Source organism: Thamnophis sirtalis, unplaced genomic scaffold, assembly GCF_051295495.1.
Source record: "Thamnophis sirtalis isolate CommonGarterSnake01/CBP01778 unplaced genomic scaffold, rThaSir2_p1.2 scaffold_1, whole genome shotgun sequence".
Taxonomy (NCBI): Eukaryota; Metazoa; Chordata; class Lepidosauria; order Squamata; family Natricidae; genus Thamnophis; species Thamnophis sirtalis.
The window spans coordinates 121,660,146-121,687,028 of NW_028261381.1; the positions used below are offsets into that span (position 1 = coordinate 121,660,146).

A 26,883-nucleotide genomic window follows, 5' to 3' on the forward strand; every position below is an offset into this window, starting at 1 on the left:
GAGTCAGCATATCGCCCCCACAGTCTGGGTCCTCATTTCACCCACCTCGGAAGAATGGAAGGCTGAGTCAACCTTGAGCCGGTGAGATTAGAACCACTGAACTGAATAACAGTCAGCTGAAGTGGCCTGCAGTACTGCACCCTAACTACTGCGCCACCTCGGCTCTTAATCCAAGAGCAATTGAGAATCATACAAAGATTAATCTTATTTTAACCAGCCCTATATATTTTTCTAACACAAGCTATGTGTTTGATATTTTAACCTAATTTTATTTAACAAAAATGTAATTCTAAAGTTTCTCAGCAATATTTCAGGGTGAAAATTTAAAAACAGTTTGTCCACACTTGAATGTTAGATTTCAAGGAATATGCAAAGCTGCAAGGGGACTGCTTTGATTACATAAAGCTTCCATCAGATTACTCCAATGAAGCACATTCATGAACACAAATGGGGACATTTGTATACAGTAATGCCAGTAAGGGGACGTGGTGGGTCAGTGGCTGAGAAGCTGAGCTTATTGATCAAAAAGGTCAGCAGTTTGGTTGTTTGAATCCCTAGCACCGCATAACGGAGTGACTCCTGATACTTGTTCTGGCTTCTGCCAACCTAGCAGTTTGAAAGCATGTAAAAAATGCAAGTAGAAAAATAGGAACTGTCACGTTCTGAGCATGCGCTAAAATAAGAGTTTAAGCGGGAAAGCGCTCGACACCTGATTGGCTGATCATTTGACAGCTCCTGTATAAACAGGGAGCTGTCCAAACGAGCAGCGCGCGTTCCTATCTAAGCCGGTTCTGAAGTTAGCCTGTACTTGTCAGGGAATAAAATTTGTTAGCCTTTATTCCCGTCTCCGCCTCAGTTCTTCTGGCTACCCACAGGTCCTTGGTACACACCACTGGCGACGAGGATGGGATGGCCAAACTGAGGTGAGAGAAGCTGAAGTCACTTACTGCTGAAGTCACTCGCTGAGTCACTAGAACTGCGCTTATTTCTACCGCGACGAGACGTCGCTGTGCCTTGACAGGAATGGCCACGTTAAATTTCACACCATTCAACTATGGCTCTGAGACATGGGAGTCTTACACGGCTCGCTTCGAATGTTTTTTGGTCGCACACGACCTCACCGAGCTGACGGATGAACGGAAATGCGCCTTTTTCTTGTCCGTCTGCGGCACAGACGTTTTCCACACCGCCAGGGCTCTCACAGCTCCTGAGCCCATCAAGTTCATACCGTGGCCCGTGCTGATGGCAAAGCTGATGAGCCATTATGCTCCGTCGCCGTCCAAAATAGCCCGCCGGCATGCGTTCCACCAGCGCAGGCAAGCTGAGGGGGAGTCCGTCAGCGCCTACGTCGCTGCCCTACGATCGGCCGCTCTTCATTGCAAGTTCCGGGACTTGGATGAAGCCCTCCTCGACTGCCTTGTGTGTGACCTTAGAGACCTCAAGCTGCAGAAGCGACTGCTAACCAAAGCAGATCTGTCATTCCAAACTGCCTTCGATGAGGTTCGGGCTTCCGAAATGGCCGCGGCATCCCTAGCTACCATCGCGAAGAGCCGGTCTACCACAGCAACGCAGCCTGCTAATACATTCAACACAGCTACCGGTATACTAGACTCTGAAAGCGAGGATTCCGATCTTGAGAACCCTGAGGAGGACATTAACCACCTTCACGAGGCGAACAAAAAGAGCGTCCCTCAGCGGAAGGGCGACCCTAAATCTGCATGTAGTGGGTGCGGAGGCAACCACGAGAGAGCTGAGTGCAGATTTAGGCAAGCCCTCTGTCAGTGATGTGGAAGGAAGGGCCACATCGCTCGGGTCTGCCGAGCCGCGCAGCCCATGTCCTCCTCTGAATTCCAAGCCGATCGGTCCCGGCAACCGAGGAACCGTAGGGATGGCCACAAGAAGGCCAGGACTGCCATGCCATCCTCCGCAATTCTACCCAGGATCTCTCGTGCCACCAGCTCCAGAAAAAGATACAACTAACTGTTACCATGGAGGGGAAGCCCTGCGAGATGGAGTTAGACACCGGCTCCGCAACCTCTATTGTGTCATGGAGCACGATTAAGCGCCTTTTGCCTCAGCTGTCAAAACACCAATTACAAGACTGTAACCTGACATTACGGGACTATCAGGGAAACCTGATTCCAGTAATTGGCACCCGCAAGGTCAGAGTGCAATTCAAGGGGTTCGACGGCCGCTTACCCCTCATCATAGTTGAAGGCCGGCTGCCCAGCCTTCTCGGCCTCGACTGGTTCCATTCCCTCGGTCTGCAGATCAGCGGCATCCACCACCTCAGCGCATCTGCCCTCGATTGCCTGGTCAACGAATTCCCTACTGTATTTGATGGCTCGCTAGGCAAATACACAGGCACACCCGTGTCTTTCAACCTTGACCCGTCAGTGCAGCCGGTGCGAATGAAGCCACGCCGAGTACCCATCGCCCTCAAACCGAAGGTGGACGCCGAGCTGGACAAGCTAGTGGCTCAAGGCATCCTGGAGCCAGTGGATCATGCGTGATGGGAAACACCCATTGTGTTACCCATCAAACCAGACGGCAGCGTGAGGATTTGTGCTGACTACCGCTGCTCTATCAACCGCACGTTGCCATCCAACGTATACCCGGTGCCTGTGGTCCAGCACCTTCTACACACCTTGGGCGAAGGGACTATTTTCGCGAAGCTCGACCTCGCCCAAGCTTATCAACAACTGGTGGTAGACGATGAAGCAGCTGAGGCACAGACAATCATCACACACCGGGGAGAGTTCCGTTGCCGCAGACTGCAGTTTGGAGTGAGCATTGCCCCAGGCCCCTGTTCCAGAGCTTGATGGAGCATCTGCTCCAAGGCCTCCGAGGCGTCGTCCCCTATTTTGACGACGTCCTCATCTCAGCAACCTCTATGGAAGAGCTGATGGGCCGTTTGCGTTTGGTTCTCAAGAGATTTCAACAGACGGGGCTTAAAGTCAAACGAGACAAGTGCCAAGTTGTGGTATCCCAGATAGAATTCCTTGGGTTCCTCATTGATGGCAGTGGCATCCACCCCACAGCTGCCAAGACCAAAGCCATCGTGGAGGCCCCTGCCCCCACTAACAGAGCTGAATTACAGGCCTTTTTAGGCCTACTCAATTTCTACGCTGTGTTCCTGCCCCACAAGGCTTCTGTAGCTGAACCACTCCATCGCCTCTTGGACTCAGGCCGGGTCTGGGGCCGCCGAGAGGCATCTACTTTCCTAGCTGTCAAGCACCTACTCATCTCCAACGATGTCCTCGTACAATACAGCGAACACTTGCCTCTCGTGCTCGCTTGTGACACTTCCCCCTACGGGGTGGGCGCCGTTCTTTGCCACCAGCTACCCAGCGGAGCAGAGGTGCCAGTTGCGTACTTCTCCCACACGCTCTCTGCCTCTGAACGTAACTATGCCCAAATTGACAAAGAGGCTCTTGCCATTGTGGCCGGGGTGCGCCGATTCCACCATTATTTGTACGGCCGCCCATTTCAAATTGTCACCGATCACAAGCCCCTACTCGGGTTGCTGGCCGGAGATCGCCCTGCCCCTCAGGTCCTCTCCCCACGCATGACCTGCTGGTTTGTATTCCTCGCCTCCTATGACTACCAACTGCACCACCGGCCGGGGAAGCAGATCGCCCATGCCGACGCACTCAGCCGTTGCCCTCTGCCGGACGCTCCGGAAGACCCAGCTGCTGTGGCACCTGTGTTCCTTATCGACGACCTCAACCTTCCAATCTCTGCCGCTGACATCGCCCGGTTGTCCGCAAGGGATCAGGTAATATCCCGGGTACTAGACTGGGTTAGGCGAGGGTGGCCGAAAGACCCCGTAGACCCCGTTTTCCTTCCCTTCAAATCACGCCTGGCGGAGCTGTCCGTCCAGCGCGGCTGTTTACTGTGGGGCCATAGAGTAGTCGTACCTGCCTCACTGAGGACTACCGTCCTGCGGCAGCTGCATCACGCTCACCCTGGAATTGTCCGGATGAAAGCCTTAGGTAGGAGCTACGTCTGGTGGCCTAAGCTCGACCAAGACATAGCCGACCATGTCGCCGGGTGCCCGCAATGCCAGTGCGCCCAAGCCTTGCCGCCAAAAGCCGAGCCATGAACGTGGGAATCTCCATCCACTCTCTGGTCCCGGGTCCACGTTGACTTCGCAGGCCCCATTCAGGGCCGCATGCTATTCATTGCTGTGGACGCCTTCTCAAAATGGGTCAAGGTCGTACACATGTCCTCAACCACAGCAGACGCGCTCATCGCGACCCTGCGCCACCTCTTTGCCACCCATGGCCTACCCGATGTGTTGGTGTCCGATAACGGGCCACAACTGACAGCTACCAAGTTTGAGGCATTCCTGGCTTCCCAGGGCATCCGACATGCCCTCACCTCCCCTTTCCACCCCTCTAGCAATGGCTTGGCGGAGCATGCCGTCCGGTCCGTCAAAGAAGCCCTCTCCAAAATGGACCACCTACCCTGGCAAGAACGCATTGACGCCTTCTTGCTGGCCATCACTCCACTCCTTCGCCAGAATCCAATACGAGCCCAGCCGAGCTTCTCATGGGACGCCGGTTGCGTACAACCCTGGACCGGTTGCACCCTGCCTATTCCACCCCAACACCCTTGGATTCCCAGGGCGGGTCCCGATCCTTCATCCAGGGGGAGGCAGTGTATGCCCGGAATTATGGAGGGCATCCCTTGTGGCTACCGGGCGTAGTAACTGACCAGACTGGGCCCTGCTCCTACAGGGTCAGACTCCACGATGGCAGAGTTTGGAAACGCCACTGCGACCAGTTGCGGAGCAGACGCCAACCACCAACCGGCCAGCAGCCATCAACCGACCTTCCAACTCTGGCAACTCCAACGGGCGACGCAGAGCCCAGAAACGAGGAGGCCGGCAGAGAACAAGCAGCCAGAGCCCCAAACCGAAGCGGCGACTTACTTGGTGGGCCAGCACCGTCCTTCGCTCTTCGACGGCCCGGGCGATCACCGTCCTCCGATGCAGAGTCCTCGGGCGAGCAACCAGAGCCTCCAAGCGGTGCAGAAGGGCCCAGGGCATCCGGCCGCATCAGGCGGCGTCCAACATACTTACAAGACTATGCTTGCGCGAACTTAGGGGGGAGGAGTGTCACGTTCTGAGCATGCGCTAAAATAAGAGTTTAAGCGGGAAAGCGCTCGACACCTGATTGGCTGATCGTTTGACAGCTCCTGTATAAATAGGGAGCTGTCCAAACGAGCAGCGCGCGTTCCTATCTAAGCCGGTTCTGAAGTTAGCCTGTACTTGTCAGGGAATAAAATTTGTTAGCCTTTATTCCCGTCTCCGCCTCAGTTCTTCTGGCTACCCACAGGTCCTTGGTACACACCACTGGCGACGAGGATGGGATGGCCAAACTGAGGTGAGAGAAGCTGAAGTCACTTACTGCTGAAGTCACTCGCTGAGTCACTAGAACTGCGCTTATTTCTACCGCGACGAGATGTCGCTGTGCCTTGACAGGAATGGCCACGTTAAATTTCATCCAGTGCCACATTGCAGGACCAATTTCAATTAACAAATTCACTGCCCTAGCTATTCTCATCCTTTTATTTCAAAAGATGAAGTAGTTGTAGGTGCTTTGATGCTTCCTTATCACAGCCTATGGATCTTTTTAAAACAAAAAACAGCATTTTAATCCTGAATTATAAATTTAAATAAGACCTGTCTTGAATCTCAGATCTCTAGTTTAAATCGTACCACATAATTCACACCAGCAGAATACTAATTCCATAAATCTATGCTCATTACTGAGGATTAAGCATCACTAAGCCCTTAGAACCCACTTCAGATTAGAAGCATATTTAGGATTGCAATGCAATTGTTTCTTCCCATTCATTTGAATGGTAAACTGCAGTAAATCACTTTATGCCTTATTTATGAGCAATTTAGAAGAGCTTTCTGCTGAATTATACACTGTGTTTTACTATAATGTATAATTTTATTATTTCTTTTCCTTGAACATTTGTAGTTGTTTTACCTTAAGTATGTGGATAAAACATAAACCTTAAAAAATCTAACTAATACTCCACTATAAAACTAATACACTTGCAGGATTTCATTGAGTAATTTGTTTAATTAACATATCCCCAACAATAATTTCTTTGGAAGGGTTTATGTCACTGAACCTATATACTACTAAAGGTTTCATATTTATTTGTTTGTAACATTAAATTGGGTGAAATTGGAAGATGCAGGACAACAATTATTGAACTAATAAAATCCAAATAAGTTAACTTACAGAATGCTGGAACCCATGAGTTCCATGGAAATGAAATTTGGGACAGCTGCTGCCATTTCAGTGCCACTGTGCTAATGCTGTTCAGTGTCTCCACTGCACTGCCATGGTCAACTATGGTCAGATGATTCTCACTTTTAACATTTCCTGATAGCTTCCCAGAAGTCGATAAGGAAACCAGAAGGAACTGATATGATGCTCCTTGCCACCTTCCCACTAACAAAATCAGTGCTTAGGGGAATAAGTCAATGGGGAGCCCTGAAAACCACCCTTGCACCATCTGCCAGACCTGTGTTTGCACTGCATTAACTACTTGCACATTCCCTCCTTCCTTCCCCCAATTGGCAGCAGCCACTTACCTGCCAGCTAGAAAGGGAATATGGAAAGAGGAAGGGGGGAACATTTTGAACATTCCCTGCCAGCTTCCTACAAGCAAAGTCAATGGGGAAGCCAGCAGGAAGTAAGAAATCATTCCCATTCCGAATGCCTTTTTGCCCACCCATGGTCATTAAGAGTCATGCCCTAGGATTCTGATTTAACTGCAAGATGGGCTCCTCCACCACTTACTTCCTCCCTTCCCAAGCAAACCCTTCTAGGATCTCTGCACCTCTCTAAAGTGTGCAACTCAGGAACAAGCAACAAAACATTGCACTTATCAGGGAAGTATGACAACATCTGTGCATATTAAGCAGGGAAAGGCTCTAAGCCTCATTGAAACATTATTCCCTTGCTAGACACAACTGCAGCATCTGGCTTGCATACCATACCATGATTCATGATATCCAGTTATTTACACCCTGGCTTGCATTGTAAATCATCTGCTTGACTTTGTACTGCTGACTTGGAATTCACATTTCTCACCTAAGTCCTTATCTATATCTGACTGCTGTTTTCTGCTGCCTTACTGTACAAAACTTGCAGAAGCAATTTTTCCTTCTAACATAGTGTGGTCTTAGGAACTGGGTCTGTCTCCTGAAGGGGTGCAAGGAAAGCCAGCACATCAAATTCTGTTTCATTGTTTAGGTAAATAAATATCTCTGAAATGAAGACCCAACAAATCATGGCCTGTCTAGTTTTATCTAAAGAGGGTTAGACTATATCATGAATCCTTATTTGAGAAATAATTTTATTATTATATTGACTGCAAGCCATTATATTTCTTATATCCTTTTTCCTCTATCAATTTTCCTGTCTGAAAGGAGGTGAACTGAAATCCACCTTGAATTAAGACCATTTTCAATGCAAACTTGCCAAATGTAAGTCACCCACTCTCTTTCTTCTTGTCTGTGGCTTGACTGAGTCATAATCTTTTGTTCTGTTCGAAAGGGCATGGTCAAGTAAATAGCAAGACATATTGTTCCTAGAGATGTAAGGTCTAGGTACTCTTAAATAAATCATGAGCTCTATAAAATTCCAAAAGCAGTCTGCACCATAAAATATGAGAGGAACAGGGCATTTTAAAGAAAAAAAAGTTTAAAAATATGAAGTTGTAAGTATTCTTGTATGCGAAATACTTCTGGAGATCTAAGCACAACCTGGCAACAAAAGTATCTTCTCTTTTCTGTTTTCTCTTGTTGGCAATATCCTCTGTAACATCACATCACACTAACAATCCATTTCAGTCACCGTCATTGGAATGTGCGTCCTAATTAGTCACAGCCATCAACCATTATGGTTAAGTTCAGAAATATCAACTGAGGATGAATAATCACGAATAAATGAAGTTCTGCATAACTGGCGGTCAGACTTGTAGTAACATTCCTGGCTTGTCATTCTCCACAATCTATCAAAATGGTTAAACTGCTATATCAAAATCCAAGTTATACAACGAACTTTCAATTTGTTGCACATCAATTGTTCTCACATGACACAATGAACTACAAACATACAAATGTAGTTTACAGCTATCGGATTGTGTACCTACAGCAATGGTGGGTTGCTCCCGGTTCGGCCCAATTTGGCCGAACCAGTGGCGGCGGGAGGCTCCGCCCATCCAACTGGATGTTTCTGCTCATGCCCAGAAGTGTCATGCACAAGAGAGAACACACAGGGGAGCGAGTCCGAACCAGTAGTGAAAAAATGGGCACCCACCACTGACCTATAGATTATGGCTCAGAACAATATGTGAAACTAGATAAGACCATATGAAAGTTCATCATCAATAAGCATGCTATATAAACATAGGTATCAGGAAAAAAATTGATTACGCCACATTCAATTTGATATTTCTAATAGGTTACACACTAAATATGTTTCCACTTTGGAATATATTTTTAATTACTGTACCTATATTCTACTAATTTAGTCACTTCATCAAAGAATGAAATAAGATTGGTTTGTTGGTTAACAAACTCCTGCTGACTTCTAGTTGTTACTTTATTTGTTTCTAGATGTTCACAGATCTATTTTTTGATTATCTTTTCCAGTATCTTCCTGATTGGTCTATAGTTTCCTGAGTCTGGGTTTTTTGTTTTTGTTTTTTTCCCCTTTTTGAAGATAGGAACCACATCAACTCTTCTCCAGTCCTTAGGTAGTTTCCCAGTGCTCCTGGTTTTTTGAAAGATATGGTACAATGGTTCTTAGATGGCATCTGCCAACTCCTTTAGAACTGTGGGATGTAATCCACCAAATCCCAGTGATTTATATTCATCAAGATCATATAAGTGTTCTATTACATATTTTCTTGCTTATTTTAATTTTTATTTCTAGTCTGTCTTTTATAGTTATGTTTTTGGTAGATTGGGCTATAGTTTCTTTTTGTGTGAAGACTGAAAGCTCTGCTTTCTCTCTACAGCCTGTTGCTTCCTTGGCATTTTCTATCATTAGTGGACCGACTGTTTCTTTGTGTTTTTTTCTTGTTATTTATATGCTGAAAGAATTTTTTTTTATTCTTTGACTTTTGTTGCAAGTCTTTGTTCATTCCGAGCCTTTGCTTTGCTGACTTCATCTTTGCAGATTTTCTGCTAACATGCTGCCTTTTTTATGTGTCCCTCTTTCAATTTTTTGTACTTACCCTTCTTTCAGTTTATCAGAGAGATATTTGTGCAACCATGCTAGGTTCTTCTTGGATTTGTTGTTTTTCTTTTTCAGTGATATTGTGCTAGACTGGGATTTTATGATAATATTTTTCAGAGTTTCTCAAGTTTCTTGAGTTGTTTTCCCTTTAGGATTTTCATCCACGGAATCTTTCTCAATCTCTCTCTGAGTTTGTCAAAATCAGCTCTTTTAAATTTTCTGACTCTGATATCATTATGTTCTATTGATGTGTTTGCATTACAGTAGAATCTATGGTCATAACCATAATTTATTCCATAAGTTTGGCTGCAAACCAATTTAGTCATGATCCAAACCTAATTTTAGAAATTTTGCACTTCCAAAAAAATGGCGTAGAAGGGGAAATCGGCCATGAAAAAAAGTGTGATTTTTTTTTGTCAGAACCCAATTTGGTCATGGTCAGAAGCGTTTCTGATCAGAAGTTCTATTGTATATTGAATTCCAATATGCCATGGTCACTTTCACTCAAGGTTTCTGCAATTTCAACTCCATCTTCTCTGTTCATGAGAATCTCATAAATATCTAATTACCTGCCAATCTGCCTTTAATTTGATTCATAAAGGTTTGACATAAGTATGAATCACAAACTGACAGATAGAATACAGATAGAATTAATAGAATCATTTTTTTTAAACCGTCAGCATACATATAACCTTATATTTGAGTCAAAATGTGGATTGGGGTGGATAATTTCTTATTTCTTCTTCTGCAATAATCATTGCTACATTTCCTCCATATAAGAATGATTACTATATTCTTGGAAGTATGTGGAAGAATGAGGTTTTTAAAAAGAAATTACAGAAAAATAACCAGATTTTTAGACACCACAGAATAATATCATAGGAAACTTATAAAAAGCAATCCATATATGATTTGTTGTATAGTGATTATGCATAGGTTGTAAATGGTATGCTTACTAACCCTAAAAAACTACTATTTTCCATTTCATACTCTCAGACTAATCTGAGATCAGATTTGCTCATTAGAGGGGTATACCTTGAACAATTTATAATGTTCAGCTTACTTCTAGACACTTACCGGTGCAATGTTATTTCACATGGTCCAATATAGCACTCAGATGCAGAAAAGGATTTAAAAAATCATTTTCCATCATTGGGTTAAAAAAAAGAGAGAGCCCTTATTTCTAAAGAAAAATGCCTGTATGAAATATCTCATTTTCTCTCTGATTACATTAAGTTGATATGCAATGATTCCCATGTGCCTTCAAGGATAAATCTGTAAAATGTAATTTTATATTGAATCAGTGCTGGTATAAACTTTAAGATTTCGGGTAAAACTATTATATAATAGTTTTCATTTCTTTCAATTATGTGATGCTGTGAATTTCACTGGCAGGTGGCATCAATCTGGCTTAAAAAAAAGTTTTAATCTATTAATGCCTGATGGAACAAACCTGTGAAAATATCTCCAGTGTTCCACTTTTTTTACATTGTATAAGAAACCTGTAATTTTACATGCCAGGGAAGACATCATCTCAAATTGAATGCCTATTCAAATTTATAGAACATCATTTTAAATGTACTTTTCTTTTCTGAACAAAAAAGAACCAGATATATGAAGACACACATGAGTTCTGATCCAACTTTACAACAATGTGCTACTATAGAGCAGCTATTCTTTGTCTCTTCAAAAAGAAGAAGATGCTTATCCCTGTGAGATCTGTCAAATTCAGGATATAAAAATCTTTCACATAGAACAATGTTTGATAGAAAAAGAAAAGATACCTCTACATCAAAATGTGAATATTTAAAATAAGATATTTTTCATATTATTTGAATGCCTTAATGTCTTGCATCCCATTACATCTCATAAACATAAATAGAACCAACTTTTCTAAATTTATTGCTTAAATTTCACTGGACAATATGCTCAAAAATGACTAAGGGAAAATGCTTTACCTAGATTTTGAGTACATTTCAGTACATTGCAAATAATTACACTCAAAATAGAATAATACACAGATTTATCTGAAAATAACTCAAACGAACTCACAGAATAGATATTGTAGAACTGAGTATAACTACAATCATATATTATGTACCAATTAAACTCTTGCTTTTTTTCTTCTCATGTGGTTCCACAGCAAGACATTGTCCCTAGTATCCAAACATTTAATCATGTGACAATACAAACCACTTCATTTGGTTGAAAAACAATTAAGAAACTATTTTCAGCCAACTCTCTGTCCCTATATAAATCTCTCAAAGGCTCCCTATTAGATTCAGCATTTTAACCATAATTGTTGGTGAATTTTCCTTATTGCATCACTATTCGTTAATTTAAAATCTTCATATGACTCACCTAATAATAATATTAATAATTCATCAAGCCTGCATTACACCTAACACCCAATGACTCTGGGTAGCTTACAGTCATTAAAGAATCTGCAATAAAATCAACCAAAGATAAAAGATGGCAGACATGGCAGGCAGATGGAATGAAGCAAGTGGTCTCATATGTCTTTGTCAAATGTCTAGGTGAAGAGCCAGATCTTCATGACTCTTCCAAAAAACAGCAGAATCAGAACCATCTAAATCCTGGGACAACCATCTTCCAGAGGGCAGGGGTTGATACACAGAATGTGCGCTTCAAGGGTCTTGATAGATGACATTGTTTAATCGGAAACACAATATGCACAAACCATGCAGAATTGAACTGGCCAGGCAGATAGTAGGGGAGATAAGCAGTCCGTCAAGTAACTAGGCCTAAGCCATGTCAGCAAGCACCAGTGTGAATTGTACCCTGAAGCAAACTGGCAAGCAAAACAGCTTGCACAGGAACATATGTCATACATACTGAGGCATATCTATTGCTGCTCATGCCACTGCATTCTGAACCAATTGAAGCTTCAAGGGCAATCCCACATAGAACATGTTTGCAGTAGACATTTATATGGTAATGTTATTTCTGGATATTTAGCTTATAATTCTAATTTTAAAAGAAATGATCTTTTCTGACAGAAGAATGGACTTCTAGTTGGGTAAATATTCTTCCTTGTTAGAAATGTTAGTTGCTACATGCAGTCACCTCTTACTGAACTGTTCTTTTCTTTTTAACATGACTGTGCATTTGTTACAGTACATTACAAACGCATCTTTCCAATTTAGGATTTATATTCTTACTTGTTCTTCGATTGCAGGAAAGGACAGAATACCAACTACATCCCCTCTTTTATCCCCCCGTGTAATTAGTGGACCTTGAATATATTCAAAATATATGTAATTTTTTTAGGAAAAAGGAATACAATACAATTGTACAATACAATATAAAATAAGTATTTTACCTGATAAGACAACTTCAACCAGATCACCCTCTTGGATATCAGCAGCTGACTTCACCAGCTGGAGTATATTTTCAGTAGTTGGATCATGACGAAAAAGCAGGATTTTATCATACATCCCATAGAAGCCACACTCAGGAAACTGTAAATGGATAGTATTGAGATTTTATCTCAACTGTACATAATATTTAAACATTTTATTAATATTATTAGTTTTAAACCAGAAAAATCAAAAGAGATACAATAAAGCTGCAGATATAACTTCTACAGTTTTCAGATATAGAGACATTTTAGACAGCACAGTTCCTATATATTCATCATGAAAATATACTCTTACATATATATTTTTAAAGTGAAAGGACTTTCCCAACCACATATATTGCTGATGAAATCCAGAAGTATTTTCTGGGACTACCTCAGATACATATTTGTTCTCTTACACAGGAAATCATTCAATCTCAGTAGATCATCAAGTCATTTTGATGTGGTAAAACTATGATGTATACGAAGCTGTAATATTTTGTCAGACAATAGATCCATCTGTTTCTTGGCAGCTCTTCATGATTTAAGTGGTACCAAGCCCTTCTCAATTATTTATCTTTAATATGATGGAATGCATCAAAAGTCATATAAATTTTACTTGCATAGTACAATTTCTTTCTTTTCCTCTTCTCCACCCTGAATTTTCCAGTACAGCTCAAATCTGCTGTGGTAATATTCTGGATCACACCTATAGTAGCACTGAACCATATTTCCCTTCCATGTATAATCACATCTGCAGAGCCCACCTGATTTTGGCAGGTACAAATTGCTGGAAAATAATACAGTCCTTGAAAAATGTTGTTCAATCATATATCACTGTGTTTCTTGCCAACTTAAGAATTTGTAACGTAAAATAGTTAATCATGAATAAGGGGTGCCAATTAAGGAGAGAAATACGTTTGTTGAGTAAAGACGGTTATTTGCTAATTTTGTCCCCTATTATTCTACTTTTCCTATTTCAGCTGAATAAAGTTGTGCTGACGCTCATATTTTGATGCCAAATAGACTTCCGTCTAAGAGCTGTTTTATTTTTCTAGCATCATTTTTCAAAAAATAAATGATAGGTCTTAAAGATTACGGGGATACTTCCCTATACAGACTAAAAGCATAATAATGTGCTAAGCTGGCTACTAGAGCCAGTTCTATTATGGTAATAATTGTCCTCTGGCAGAAACAGAATGAACAGATGCAAAAGGAAGAGCTTTATCTATGTGGCTTCATTTTAAATCCAGAAAGTGGTGAATGAACTTCCCATGAAAAACAGATATCTAAATGTTCATAGTATAACATGATCTTGAATTTATCCCAAAAGATATCTGTCAAGAAACCTTTGCATCAAAACCTTTGTTTAATAAACAAATAAAAAAAATCTTCCAATTATTCTACATCGAGAATCTGGTAACGTCTAATTCTCTCACAATCTCAAGTTGTTCTACATCATATAATATTAGAAAATAAATCAATGATTTTGGCATTCATAAAATTTTGTGAACTATATGAAAAATCTGAATTTCAAAAATATGACAGTCCTGTGTGATTTTTGTCATTTAATTTTTATATATATATATATATATATATATATATATATATATATATATATATATATATATATATATATATATATATATATATATATATATATATATATATATATATATATATATAATTTAAGTTTTGGGACAATAGGTACTATTTTGCTAAAGTTTAATCTAAAAATAGATTTGTCAAAACTTTAGCTATGAAAACAATTTATTCTGGAGTCAATGAATGGAGACTAAAAGGCTAATCTTAGAATCATGACCGAAAAGAGGCTTCAAGGGGCTTGCAATTGGTCTAATGATAAAATAAACACTTTAAAAGCTAATTAGTAAGTGACAGAAGATAATGAACTTCCTTTAGATTTGATACTGTACATCTACCTCGATCAAATTTATATGGCTGCCCATGTGACAGAAAGTGACTCTGGGCAGCATACAATGCTCCTGAAAGTACAGTCAATGGAAATTTTCAATCATCCAGGTCATAATTCTGAATTGAAGAAGCTTCTTGGATAAAAAGTAAAACATTTTCAAAAAAGAAAGTCCAGTTACCTTTTGGGAAAAAAATCTCAAGAAACAGTAAAATTAAGAACACTGAAGCAGAATCCATTAAGAACTGTAAGATTTATTTCCAAGTAAATAGGCCCAGGTATAGGACTCAAGATTTTTTTTTAAATCATCACACAACCAAACAATAATTAATGTATAGATAAATACGCATAACTATATTTACAAACAGAGGCTTAAAGATATAAAATGCATTTTGTGAACCTCTGGACTTCAAAACTGAAATACTGTCTATGTTGACTCTATTCATAACATGCTATACATAGATTTGATTTCTAAAAGTACTAACTTTCAGCTGTCAATGGAGTATATTTTAGCACTGAATAAACAATGAAGGTTTTTCGAAATGCAACTGAGAACTTATAAAGTCAAAATGTGACATGAATTGAGAGTTTTCATTTTCTTATCCACTGTGTATTACTTAGAGTGTAAATGACCTCTCGGTTTGCATGATATAGAAACCACGTCTCCCTTTTCTAAGAAGGCAGGAAGGCTTTACAAAATTTGTTCTCTCTTTTAAGATAAGTGATCAATTCTTTTCCTGCAGAAGAACAACAGGATTTTCCACCATTATAATTTTATATGGCATTGCTGGGATTTGAATGATGGTATTCTATACTGCATTCCACCACTCATTTTCACTGTTCAGCTGACCTTTCAATTTTTCTCTACCTCTCCTTTTTCCACCTACCTTAGCTTATTAGTTCCCTGCTGATTTCACTCAGTTTTCTAAAGTTAATTACTCTCATTGAATTCTGCTGTTGCCATGTTTTCACGAAAGCTTCATAATTCTCTTCATTCTTCATGCTTTGGTGATATAGTACTTTCTTTGTTTTAAGGGTTTTTCCCCCCATAAAATTTAAATTATCTGTTTTGGTTCTTTTCCTCTCAATTTCCTTCTTCCCTTGGAGTCTTTCAGAGCCAAAAGCCTGTTATAGCTTTCCTTTCACTCTTAGCAGGGCAAAAACCTGCAACCACTTTTCTTTCAGCCTTTACATTCTTTCTTTTGGTAGGACAAGGATGAATTTGGCTTGCTAGAATGAAAAGCTTTTGTTCTATATAGTGCTGTGACAAATTTTGCCACCTACTTTCAGGCAAATCTTTAGGCCTATAAAGTACATTGTTTTTTACTGCCTGTTTTTTTCATAGAGGGAAGAATTTCTTTTTAAAACATTGCAGAGGTGGCAAGAAAGGTTATTTTTGCACTGTTAAATGCATAAGGTGGCAAAGAAGCCTTTTCTCTCACACTTTAACACTAAAAATGCCTCAAGTGTGTTTAAAGCACAGCAACACTTAACTATACAACTTTTTAAGTCAGAATACTTCTCAGAGAAATCACATAAAGAGAATTAAGCCTGAATATCAACATTGTGGAGGGACGTGGTGGCTCAGTGGCTAAGAAGCTGAGCTTCTCGATTAGAAAGGTTGGCAGTACAGCGGTTCAAATCCCTAGCGCCATGTAACGGAGTGAACTTCCGTTACTTGTCCCAGCTTCTGCCAACCTAGCAGTACAAAAGCACATAAAAAATGCAAGTAGAAAAATAGGGAGCACCTTGGTGAGAAGGTAACAGTATTCTATGCACCTTCAGCATTTTGTCATGCCAGCCATGTGCCCACTGAGACGTCTTCGGACAGCACTGGCTCTTCAGCTTTGAAACAGAGATGAGCACCACCCCCTGAGTTGAGAACAACTAGCACATAAGTGCGAGGGGAACCTTTATCTATCAACATTGTATCTTCATACTTGGCTACGATTCTCTGCTTTAATTTCTTGGAATGATCTTGTGATTTCATAATGTTGTGTCATGACTTGACTAGTGCAGAAAATATTAACAGAAGTTCTTACCACAGTAAAGCACAAGAAGCAGTTTTAATGTTAAAAAAAAGATATCCAATCACTTAAGTACAATCTCTCCATTTCCATTGGACATTTCTAAATAAATTATTCTATTTTCACTTCCCTTTATATTTTGGGTGAATAATCCATATCTTAAAAATTAGCTAAATCTCCCAGTTCAATTTTCCCCTTTCACTGTGGCGTTGTATACCAAACTTATAAATGTTGTTTATTCCAGTAGTTTATCATTATGTAAGATTATGTAAGAGTCATTTCATTACAAGATGGGTGGAGAGAGAGAGAGAGAGAGAGAGAGAGAGAGAGAGAGAGAGAGAGAGAGAGAGAGAGAGAGAGAGAGAGAGAGAGAGAGAGAGAGAGAGAGAGAGAGAGAGAGAGAGAGAGAGATTGATTTAATATACAAGTAGCTTACTCTGTTCCTTTTTTATGTCTATGAGTTGCTACAAATAGTTATTCCCAAGTCTGGGAATTCTCAGCAGATCCAGAGTATGAATGTTAAGTTTATGCTTACACTTTTTGCTCCACATACATAGGTTAATGAAATATACCAATTCAGTCTATCTTTTTGGAAATTATTCTCCTCTACTGATCTATAAAGACCCGAATGATGAATGTTGTGTTTTACTTTTACTTGCACTGTTTTCATGTTTATTGTTTTATTGTCTTGTATCCCCCTCCCTATAAATTGTAAGCCGCCCTGAGTCCCCTCAGGGAAAAGGGCGGCCTATAAATAATAAACAAGTCAAATCAAATCAAATCAAATCAAAACCTTCTGCTTTCTAGTCTTTTCCTTTATTTGCTAAAGGCTGCAACTCTATCTCTATTTTACTTTGATACAAGCTTCTTGGAATTTAATGAAAGTTATTTTTCACAGAACTTTATTTAAACTCAACTGTCTCTTCTCTCTGTGTATCTGCTTGCTTAATTTTTCTTTGTACTTTTACTGTATCTATTTATCTAACTATAGGCCTTTCTTTAAATTGTGCCCTTTATTTTCTCTGTTCCTTAAATATTAACCTGTGACCCTTATGCTATTTTCTATGTATGCTTTCACTTGTCTTACCCCATTCTACCTGGAAAAGTCATTCCCCTGAGAAATTCAGAAAATCCCTAATAAAAATATTACATATTCTTCTCTTGCATTTTGTTCTTTATTAGATTTATCATCCCCTATTAATCACTTATTTTGTTTTTTAGCATCACATAAATGAAAAATCCATTTGGTTTTTTTTTCAAGTTTAAAAATATTAATTGTAGGATCGCAGGCTGAGGCTTCTACATGCCTCATAATATGGGAATAAAAACAACGAGGACAAGACAATACAGATGGAAAATAAGCATCCTGTGTGAATAAGGTGTTTTTACTTGTTTAATTTTAGATGTAATTTTCTTTCTTTTTTAAAAATCTTTGGCACTAATATAATTCAAGGATTTAATCTTTTCTTCCTTTCAGTTTTAGAAAACTCCTTGATATATTTTGTCTAATTCTATGAGGCTAGGAATCATGAATTGTTTTGCAGTTGCATCTCCATTCAGTTATCTAAATGAAATTCTAAAATAGTCAACACTATATGGAAATACATTCATACAGTATCCAATATCCATGTTTTGGTAAACTAATATTATCACATCTCCACACCTGATACCCACACAAATTAAAAAATATATTTGATTCCTAGACAATATAATCATGGCCCTACTAGATTGAATTAAGTCCATCTGTGGTGGCATAATGGTTAGAATGTAGCATTGCAGGCAAATTCTGCCCATAGCTAGGAGTTCGAGCCTGACCAACTCAAGGTTGACTCAGCATTCCATCCTTCTGTGATTGGTAAAATGAGCACCCAGACTCTTGGGGCAATATTCTGACTTTAGAGCACTCACATAGAGAGCACTGTAAAGCACTATGAAGCGGTATATAAGTCTATTGCTACCCATCTCTGGATCTTGTTGCAATAGCGACATATCTTCCAGAAAGCCCTCGTAGAAATATAGGAACTCAAAAATAAGAGTGTTTCTCCACTATTCAGACCCAGCTGATATTCTACAATATATTTCCATTCAAAACCCATTCAGAATCACCATAATTCTGTCTCTTTTCAAGCCAATTAAACTAAAGGCCAACAGCACATTCTTAAATTAAATGTTTCAGTTTCAGTTGTTGAGTTTATTTATAGGCTGCCCTTTTCCCTGAGGGGACTCAGGGCGGCTAACAACTTGTATGGAAGGGGAAGACATACAATAACAAAAAACACAATGTACAATTAAAACCAAGCAACATTCATACAACATTCGGGTGGGGGCGGACTATGGTCTTACCCCCAGGCCTGACGGGATAGCCAGATCTTGAGGGCTGTGCGGAAGGTCTGAAGGGTGGTGAGGGTACGAATCTCCACGGGGAGATCGTTCCAGAGGGTCGGAGCTGCTACTGAAAAGGCTCTCCTCCGCGTAGTTGCCAGCCGGCACTGGCTGGCAGATGGCACTCGGAGGAGGCCTAATCTATGCGATCTTATGGGTCGAGAGGAGGTAATTAAATTAAATGTGTGCTTGCTGTTCCTTTGCAGAATCTTTTGCCAATCCAATATTCTCAGCAGCAATGCAGCCTGAGAAATAACCTTGATGTCCCTGATGCTACTAATGGTCAGCAAGTATTGTCTAAATCATAAGTATTTCTGACCTGTGTGTGGAAAATACAAGGAAAGGATAACCATGGGAAAACTTTTGTATGCTGTGATCCCTTTACATAAGTTTTCACATAAAGCTGTTTTCTATTCTTTTGTTTTGTTTTGTTTTGTTTTTCTTATTTCCCCTAATTTGATCGTGTATTGTCTAAGATATTTATTTCATGTTTTGTTCCTTTTTCTTTCTATTTATGTCTTTTTCCAAGCCACTCATAAAATCACCTCCATGTCCTGTAGTACGATGATTCCTCTTTGTCCTTTATTCTCAATGTCAACCTGTTCATTTCTGCACAGACATTAATCTTCTTTATTACCTCCCCTTCCGATGGGATTTTATCTGCTTTTCAGTTTTGTGCAAATACAATTCTAGCTGCTGTTATTTTTTGTACAATCAAATATGAATTTTCTTTACTATATTTGTCTGGTAGAATACCCAATAAAAATACCTCTGGCTTAAACTCTACGGGTTGAAGCTGTTCTTTATTCATTCACAACAATTCCAATTCCATTTAGGCTGCCTTAATTTTCAGAAGTTTCAAAGTGGGAGGTTGACAAGTCATTCTGACAGTGGATTTCCAGTCATCCTTTAGTTACCATGGAAGCCAAAGCAAAGGCTTTGTAAAATATTAAACATTTATAGGCAGAACAAATAAACACATCACTTGAAAGCAGAACAAACACGTCACTTGAAACACCTCAATAGAAAAGGTGTGTGTGTGTTTTCCTTTTTAAAAAATTCAATTAATAGAATAAGATGTTATATTGTAGATAATGTAATAAAACAGTACAGAGAAGAAGCACATAATTGTATCATCCGATGCTAATAGCAAACTCATTCTTTGGAGAAAGAGTACACTCTTCCTAATAATAAATTAAATAGTTCTTTAGTATTTATACATTCTTCTGAACTTTGCAATGCAATTTTCTGACAAAAATACTTTCAAAAATGTTGGTATTAAGGAGAATTGTCATACAAAAGTACGTTACTTAGAAAATATGTCTATTAAGCAAAGAATTAAAACAAAAAGGCTCATATTAGAAAAAATAAGTACAAAATGTCTATTGATTTCTATATCAACTCCTTTGATTAAAAATGTACAAATTAGAGGCTTGTGCAGATCATTCCACTGGTGTTAATACTGATGTTATCTCTTAACATCAGGATTAAAATTAAACAGATGGCTAAGTTGCTCAGTGGCTAAGACGCTGAACTTGTCAATCAGAAAGGTCGGCAGTTCGGCAGTTCGAATCCCTAATATAGGTCTCCTGTGTGACCAGGAGATTGGACTAGATGACCTCCAAGGTCCCTTCCAACTGTTACTGTTAATTTAATAATTTAATCTCTGTTTGCCTTGGCATTGATTGCTAGTGAGGAAATGAATAGGATTTTTGTTTCCTAATCAAGGAACTGACAAGAAAACTACACTCCCATCAACACTGACAGGGCAATCCGTAGTATATACACAGTATATATAAACCTCCTTCCCTTCTATCAGGGAAGATGTTATGTAATTAGGGTAAGAAACCAAGCTCAGAGAGCACCAAGGACTCCACAAAAAATATTTTAGAGACAAAATGACTCACTCATAGTGAAGGTAGCAAATTCAACGTGCAATAGCTATGAAGAAAAGCAAACTATATGCTGGAAATCATTAGAAAAATAACTGAACTTAAAAAGGCGTGATTGCTTATATGCCATCAAATCAAAGTTAATATTCAATATTCAATATTCAATAGCAGTAGACTTATATACCGCTTCATAGGCCTTTCATAGGCCTCTCTAAGCGGTTTACAGAGAGTCAGCATATTGCCCCCAACAATCTGGGTCCTCATTTTACCCACCTCGGAAGGATGGAAGGCTGAGTCAACCCTGAGCCGGTGAGATTTGAACCGCTGACCTGCTGATCTAGCAGTAGCCTGCAGTGCTGCATTTAACCACTGCGCCACCTTGGCTCTGTCCAACAACATAGATATACCTTTTTCTGGATGATCTTTCCCCAAATTGGTTCCTTGTTTACACTGACTGTCATGGGAAAATTTATTACGTGCATAGTTCTGATCTTTGTAGATATAAGTGTGTTATGGCACCTAAGCCTCCTAATTAATACTTTTGTGGTTACTCTACCAAACACTATTCTGTGGTATATTTCTTAGCTTCTGGTTCCATTGCTAATGGAGCCTAAAAGACAGAGTTTATGCACTATTTCAATACCTTCATTGTCAATTATTTCAATATCTTAATTGTCAATTATAAGACTGTTTCCTGTTTTAGCCCCATTTTTTCACCGTTCTCCTTCACTTTAATTAGCAGAGTTTGCAGATCATTTGCATTTTCAGTTATCAGAATGCAATTTATTGATGTTTCTTCCTCCAATTTTAAAAGCATGCTCATCTTCGTCCAATCCAGCTACCCTCAATATCTGTTCAGCATATAAACTGAATAAATAATGAGACCATAAAACCTTTTATCTTTCCTTTACTGATTTAGAGCTAGTCTGTTTCATCGTGTTCCATTTTGACTGTGGTTTCTTTTCTTTATATGTCTATAAGTATTAGTTTTGCATATGGATAATTGAATATTTCCCTTTTTCCTAAGGACATTCCACAGCTTTGCCTACCGAAAAATGAAAACTAAAAAACAGCAAACATAGTTTCAATATTCAAAAAGAAAAAGGAGAAGGAAAACTACCACCTGATTAATATTTGTACTGGGCAAGATACTGAAAAAAACTGCATCCAGATTAGAGTTAAAATAGTTGCAATGTACTTCCCTCTACTCTTCCTTTCCCTCTAATTAAAATCCTACACTAAGTCACTCTAAGCATTTGATGAAATGAGCTGCAGCTCACAAATGTTTAAGGCTTTTAATTACCTTTGTTAAGTAGAAATAGTGCTACCAGATCTTTCCGACTTAGGGTACTGTGTCCAGATGAGGGGCACCCTGCTTTAAAAGGAGCACAGAGAACCTATAAGGATTTCAGAGAACTGCCAGTTTGGTACAATGTCTGAAAAACAAGCTTTATGAAGAATAGTAATGAGATGTATATCTTGTAAAGGGGAAGACTGAGAGGAGATCTGCAACTATCTAAAAAGGTTTCACATGCAGAAAGCAGACATGAAATCCTCTTAACTTCGCTACCGGTTTGGAACTGGGAGCATGCTCATGTGTGGCACTTCTATGCATGTGCAGAACCTTCTGTGCATGCAAAGAGCATCCATGATGATGTCTGGGTGGGTGGGTGAGTAGGTGGGCAGAGCTTCCCGCCACCGCTGCTACTGGTTCGCCTGAACTGGCAAAATACCACCTCTGGCAGAAAGGATCTATACACTGGAAGGAATTGTCTGACAGTAAGGTTTATTAGGCAGTGGGACAATCTGCCTAGTAGTAGTGGATTACCTCCTCATATGAAGATTTCAAACAGGGACTAGAGGACTATTTATCAGGAATAGTTGTCTGAATTAAACTAAATGATCAATAAGGTCATGTGAAAATCATACATTATATGACCTACCTATCCATATTTCTCAACATTATCTTTCTTGAGATAACATTTTCTATCAACATAGAAAAAACCAAAATAGAAAGTAACCATAAATAAATGTACATAAATTTAAACTTACATAATTAAACTTACATAAATTTAAGGTTGTCAGAAATGTAACCAACAAGAATAAAATAATGTTGTGAATAGAGGATTAAAGCAATCAATAAACAGCTGATTATTTAACAGGACAAGAATGGGAAAACAATAGCAATAGCAGTTAGACTTATATACCGCTTCATAGGGCTTTCAGCCCTCTCTAAGCGGTTTACAGAGTCAGCATATTGCCCCCAACAACAATCCAGGTCCTCATTTTACCCACCTCGGAAGGATGGAAGGCTGAGTCAACCCTGAGCCGGTGAGATTTGAACAGCCGAACTGCAGAACTGCAGTCAGCTGAAGTAGCCTGCAGTGCTGCATTTAACCACTGCGCCACCTCGGCTCTTGCACTCTTAAAACAACAGTGCAGGCAATGAAAAAAATGTTAGCAAATGACAGGGTTGCAAGGTTTTTGAGATAAAATAACAAAACCTTTAAACTATAGCTGGGGCACTTTTTATGAGTCCATAATATCGTCTGATCCCAGACCAGATTAGAGTTTCAAATTTCAAATGGTGTAACTTAATTTATAGATTTATCATACCTAAAAAAAAGTGGTTCCAGGTAGCAATTAAAACGTCTTTGAGAAAGAAGGCAATCCCACATTTCTAAAAATGTTATCTACTTTATGATAATAATTATACTTTAATCATAAATTTATCTCTCATAAATAACATGGGTTGGACTAATAAAGGCACCCATATGAAAATCACTGGTAGGCTTATTATACCTTATGGCTGAGCAGAGATGAAGTAACTTTTTTCCTACCCAGAAGATTGGTTCTAAAAAGTGGAAGAGGGTTTTTGTTCCACATGCTTTTTAGAACTAGGAGGCAGATGATTTACATAGTTAAGGGCCCACAACATTAAGACTGGGACCATACACAAAACAAACCCATACTTTCCCTACAAATAAAGCACAGGTAGTCCTCAACTACAGGGGTGCACTGGCTCAATGGCTAAGATGCTTGAGCTTGTCGATCAGAAAGGTTGGCATTTCAGCGGTTCGAATCCTAAGCACCACAAAACCGATTGAGCTCCCGTTACTTGTCCCAGCTTCTGCCAACCTAGCAGTTCAAAAGCATCTAAAAATGCAAATTGAAAAATAGGAACCACCTTTGATGGGAAGGTAACAGCGTTCTGTGTGCCTTCTGGCCAGATGACCATGGAGACATCTTTGGACAGTGCTGGCTCTTCAGCTTTGAAAGGGAAATGACCAACACTCCCTAGTGTCAGGAATGACTAACATAAATGTGCAACGGGAACCTTTACCTTTTAGTCCTCAACTAATGACCACAATTGGGACTAGGATTCATAAGTCATTGCAGTCGTAAGTCATCACGTGACCAGATCCAATTTTGAGACCATTTTTACAACAGTAATAAGTTGAGTCATATAATCATAAATTGATTCATCTGGTTGTAAGTGTGAATCCAGATTAACCAATGACAGGTTCGCAATCACATGTCCACAGAATGTTGCAATCAATGATAAATGTGATCTGGTTGCCAAGTGCCTGAATTTCAATCATGTGACCATGGAGGTCAGGCAGTGGTCATAAGTTCAAATAAAGATCTGAACAGCTGCTGTCATTAATTTGCATCATGAGGGTTCGAGGACTATCTGCACTAGAAAAAGGCTCAATTACAGTAAAATATAAGGATTTGAAAGCACCAAAAATTATTAAATCACAGTTTGGCTGCCAAACATCAGGCCAAATCCTGAGGCTACTGCAGAGGAAACTTTAGGAGTTGTAGAAGATGTTGGGAAAAAGGTCTCACATAGTACCTAATTTTGACCTCTGTGACACTTTGGCAGTGTGGCTTCCACGGGGAAAAAGGATTACTCACTCCTGATTTCAACAAAGCCAATATATTACATAGAAGAGATTGAAGAAGAAGAAGAAAGGAATTGTTTATTTGATTTTGGAACCCCTCTAGTCATGTGACTATGGTGTATTTTGTCTGAACAGACAAATCCTTGCTTCGCAAGAGGGTACAATCTACCTATAAGAAAGAGAAAAACACTGAGAAAAAGGAAATAATGTGGTCATCTATATCTCTATTTATATCTCTCTCTATTTCAAGCTTGAAACAGTAGAAAATAGAGTTTAAGAGGAAAAGACCAAAATTACATAGGAGAAGTCAATCTGGGAGGGTCTTGAAGAATTGAGAGGTAGCACCATATGAGGGTTCATATAGGCTTGTAAAGTAAAATGTATATTATGTTAGTCACCATGTTTGTATTAAAATGTTAGGAGTTTTTGTTTTCTTTTTAAACTTTAGACTGTATTTAAAAGTCCTTTAAAGAACAGCTTTGTAGTAAATATTCTGAAATGAACAGACTTAAGCCTACACATCTGCATTCAGCTGAAACTATTATTCTTAGTTGATTATCAAAAAGAATAGAAGCACATTCTTTTGGTATAATGTAGATTTTTTTTTACAAAAACAGGACATTCATGCCACATTCTTTTCTGCCCTTCAGTGTTTCCTTGGGGTTTGCAAATATTTAAAATCTGAATTCCTTTCCTCCCCAGGACTATGGAGTTGTTTCATACAATAAAACTCTTGACATATTATATACTCAGTTTGATGATGGGTGGAAACACAGCCACCCCCAGTCAATCGTTACTGACTTCAGAATAGTTGACAACAAAATTCCATTCGTGCTGTTTGTGAATCATGCTATGAATCTTTAAAATTATTTGTAATAAGTAAATTCATACAGTTAATCTCAAATGAATGGCTCTATTTTAGTATTCATTAATACATATTTCAGCCTAACACCCAAACAACTTCATTCTGCAGATCTTTTACATAATAATTTAGCACTTAATTAATTAATTCTTGCTTATGTCTTACTCCTTCTTAAATAAAATTGGGATTGGAATTAACAAAAATATGTAACAGAAGAAAACCCCCACTCTATATTTGTTGCATGATTCACTAATCTGAACATGAATGTTGATAGGATTAAGACAAGAGGTTAGTAATTTATACTAAAACGAGTCAAGTACATGCTTCCTTAGCAGGATCTCTGACATCTTAAAATGATCTATTTATATTCAATTTGGATACAGAAAAACAACCAGTTCCATCAAATCAGGATGAAAGGAGACAAGACCACACCACATATACATGCAGACACAAAATAGCAACTTTGTATAAGTAATTAACTTGACTGTACAAGGGCTCTTAATAATCAATATATTTCTTGCAACATGCTGGGTATCTCATACCAATACAATAATTTCATTCACTCATTCATTCATTTTGTCAAAACAAATATTACTCTGATAATTAGTTGATTATAAACAAATTTTAAAATGTTCTCCCAAATAACATTTTCTAACTAATAATTAGCACCTTGAACTGCACCCATTTTACTCTAGCAGGCTTTGGAAACATTGCTTTATAAAATTGTACATCCATAGCAGTGATGGATTGCAGGTGGTACGCCCCGGTATGGGCATACGGTACCTGCCGGGAGCACCAGGTACTATTCTGGTATGGTGCTCCGGAGGGCCCACCCGCCCGCCGTTACCTATATTTGAGCTCTTCGGTGCGTATGGTGCCTGCGTGACATTCTGCTGAGCAGCTGGAGCATCGTGGAGGTGTCGCGGAGGCATCACAGGAGGTAAGTATGCATGCACGTACTGCATGCGTTCATGTGGTGGATGCCGGACCCTGTTGCACTGTACCAGTTGCCACGGGATCCGGAACCCATCACTGATCCATAGTCATTATTTTGTATGATCAGCCTGAAACAGAAATGCTGGAGGCAAGCTTTCAAAATTTTGTTTGAATTTTTCAAAATTCAATTTCTATACCCAGCCAACTTAACTATGTGACTCGAAGTGATTTATAATTCTAAAATTTAATAAGATTAAATTATAATTAAAACAATGAAAACATCCATAAAATAAATGAGTACAAACAG

The 26,883-nt window shown here is 39.4% G+C and overlaps 1 protein-coding gene across 2 annotated transcripts in view; it reads right to left on the reverse strand.

Annotated features, from left to right (window-relative positions):
• The window catches only part of PRKD1 (protein kinase D1), a 111,501-nt gene that overhangs the window by 40,068 nt on the left and 44,550 nt on the right, over window positions 1-26,883 (reverse strand). For both annotated transcript variants that reach the window (XM_087723226.1, XM_087723228.1), the window contains exon 2: window positions 12,622-12,760. In XM_087723226.1, the coding sequence (XP_087579352.1) occupies window positions 12,622-12,760 (139 nt within the window). The remainder of the gene's footprint in view (window positions 1-12,621; window positions 12,761-26,883) is intronic.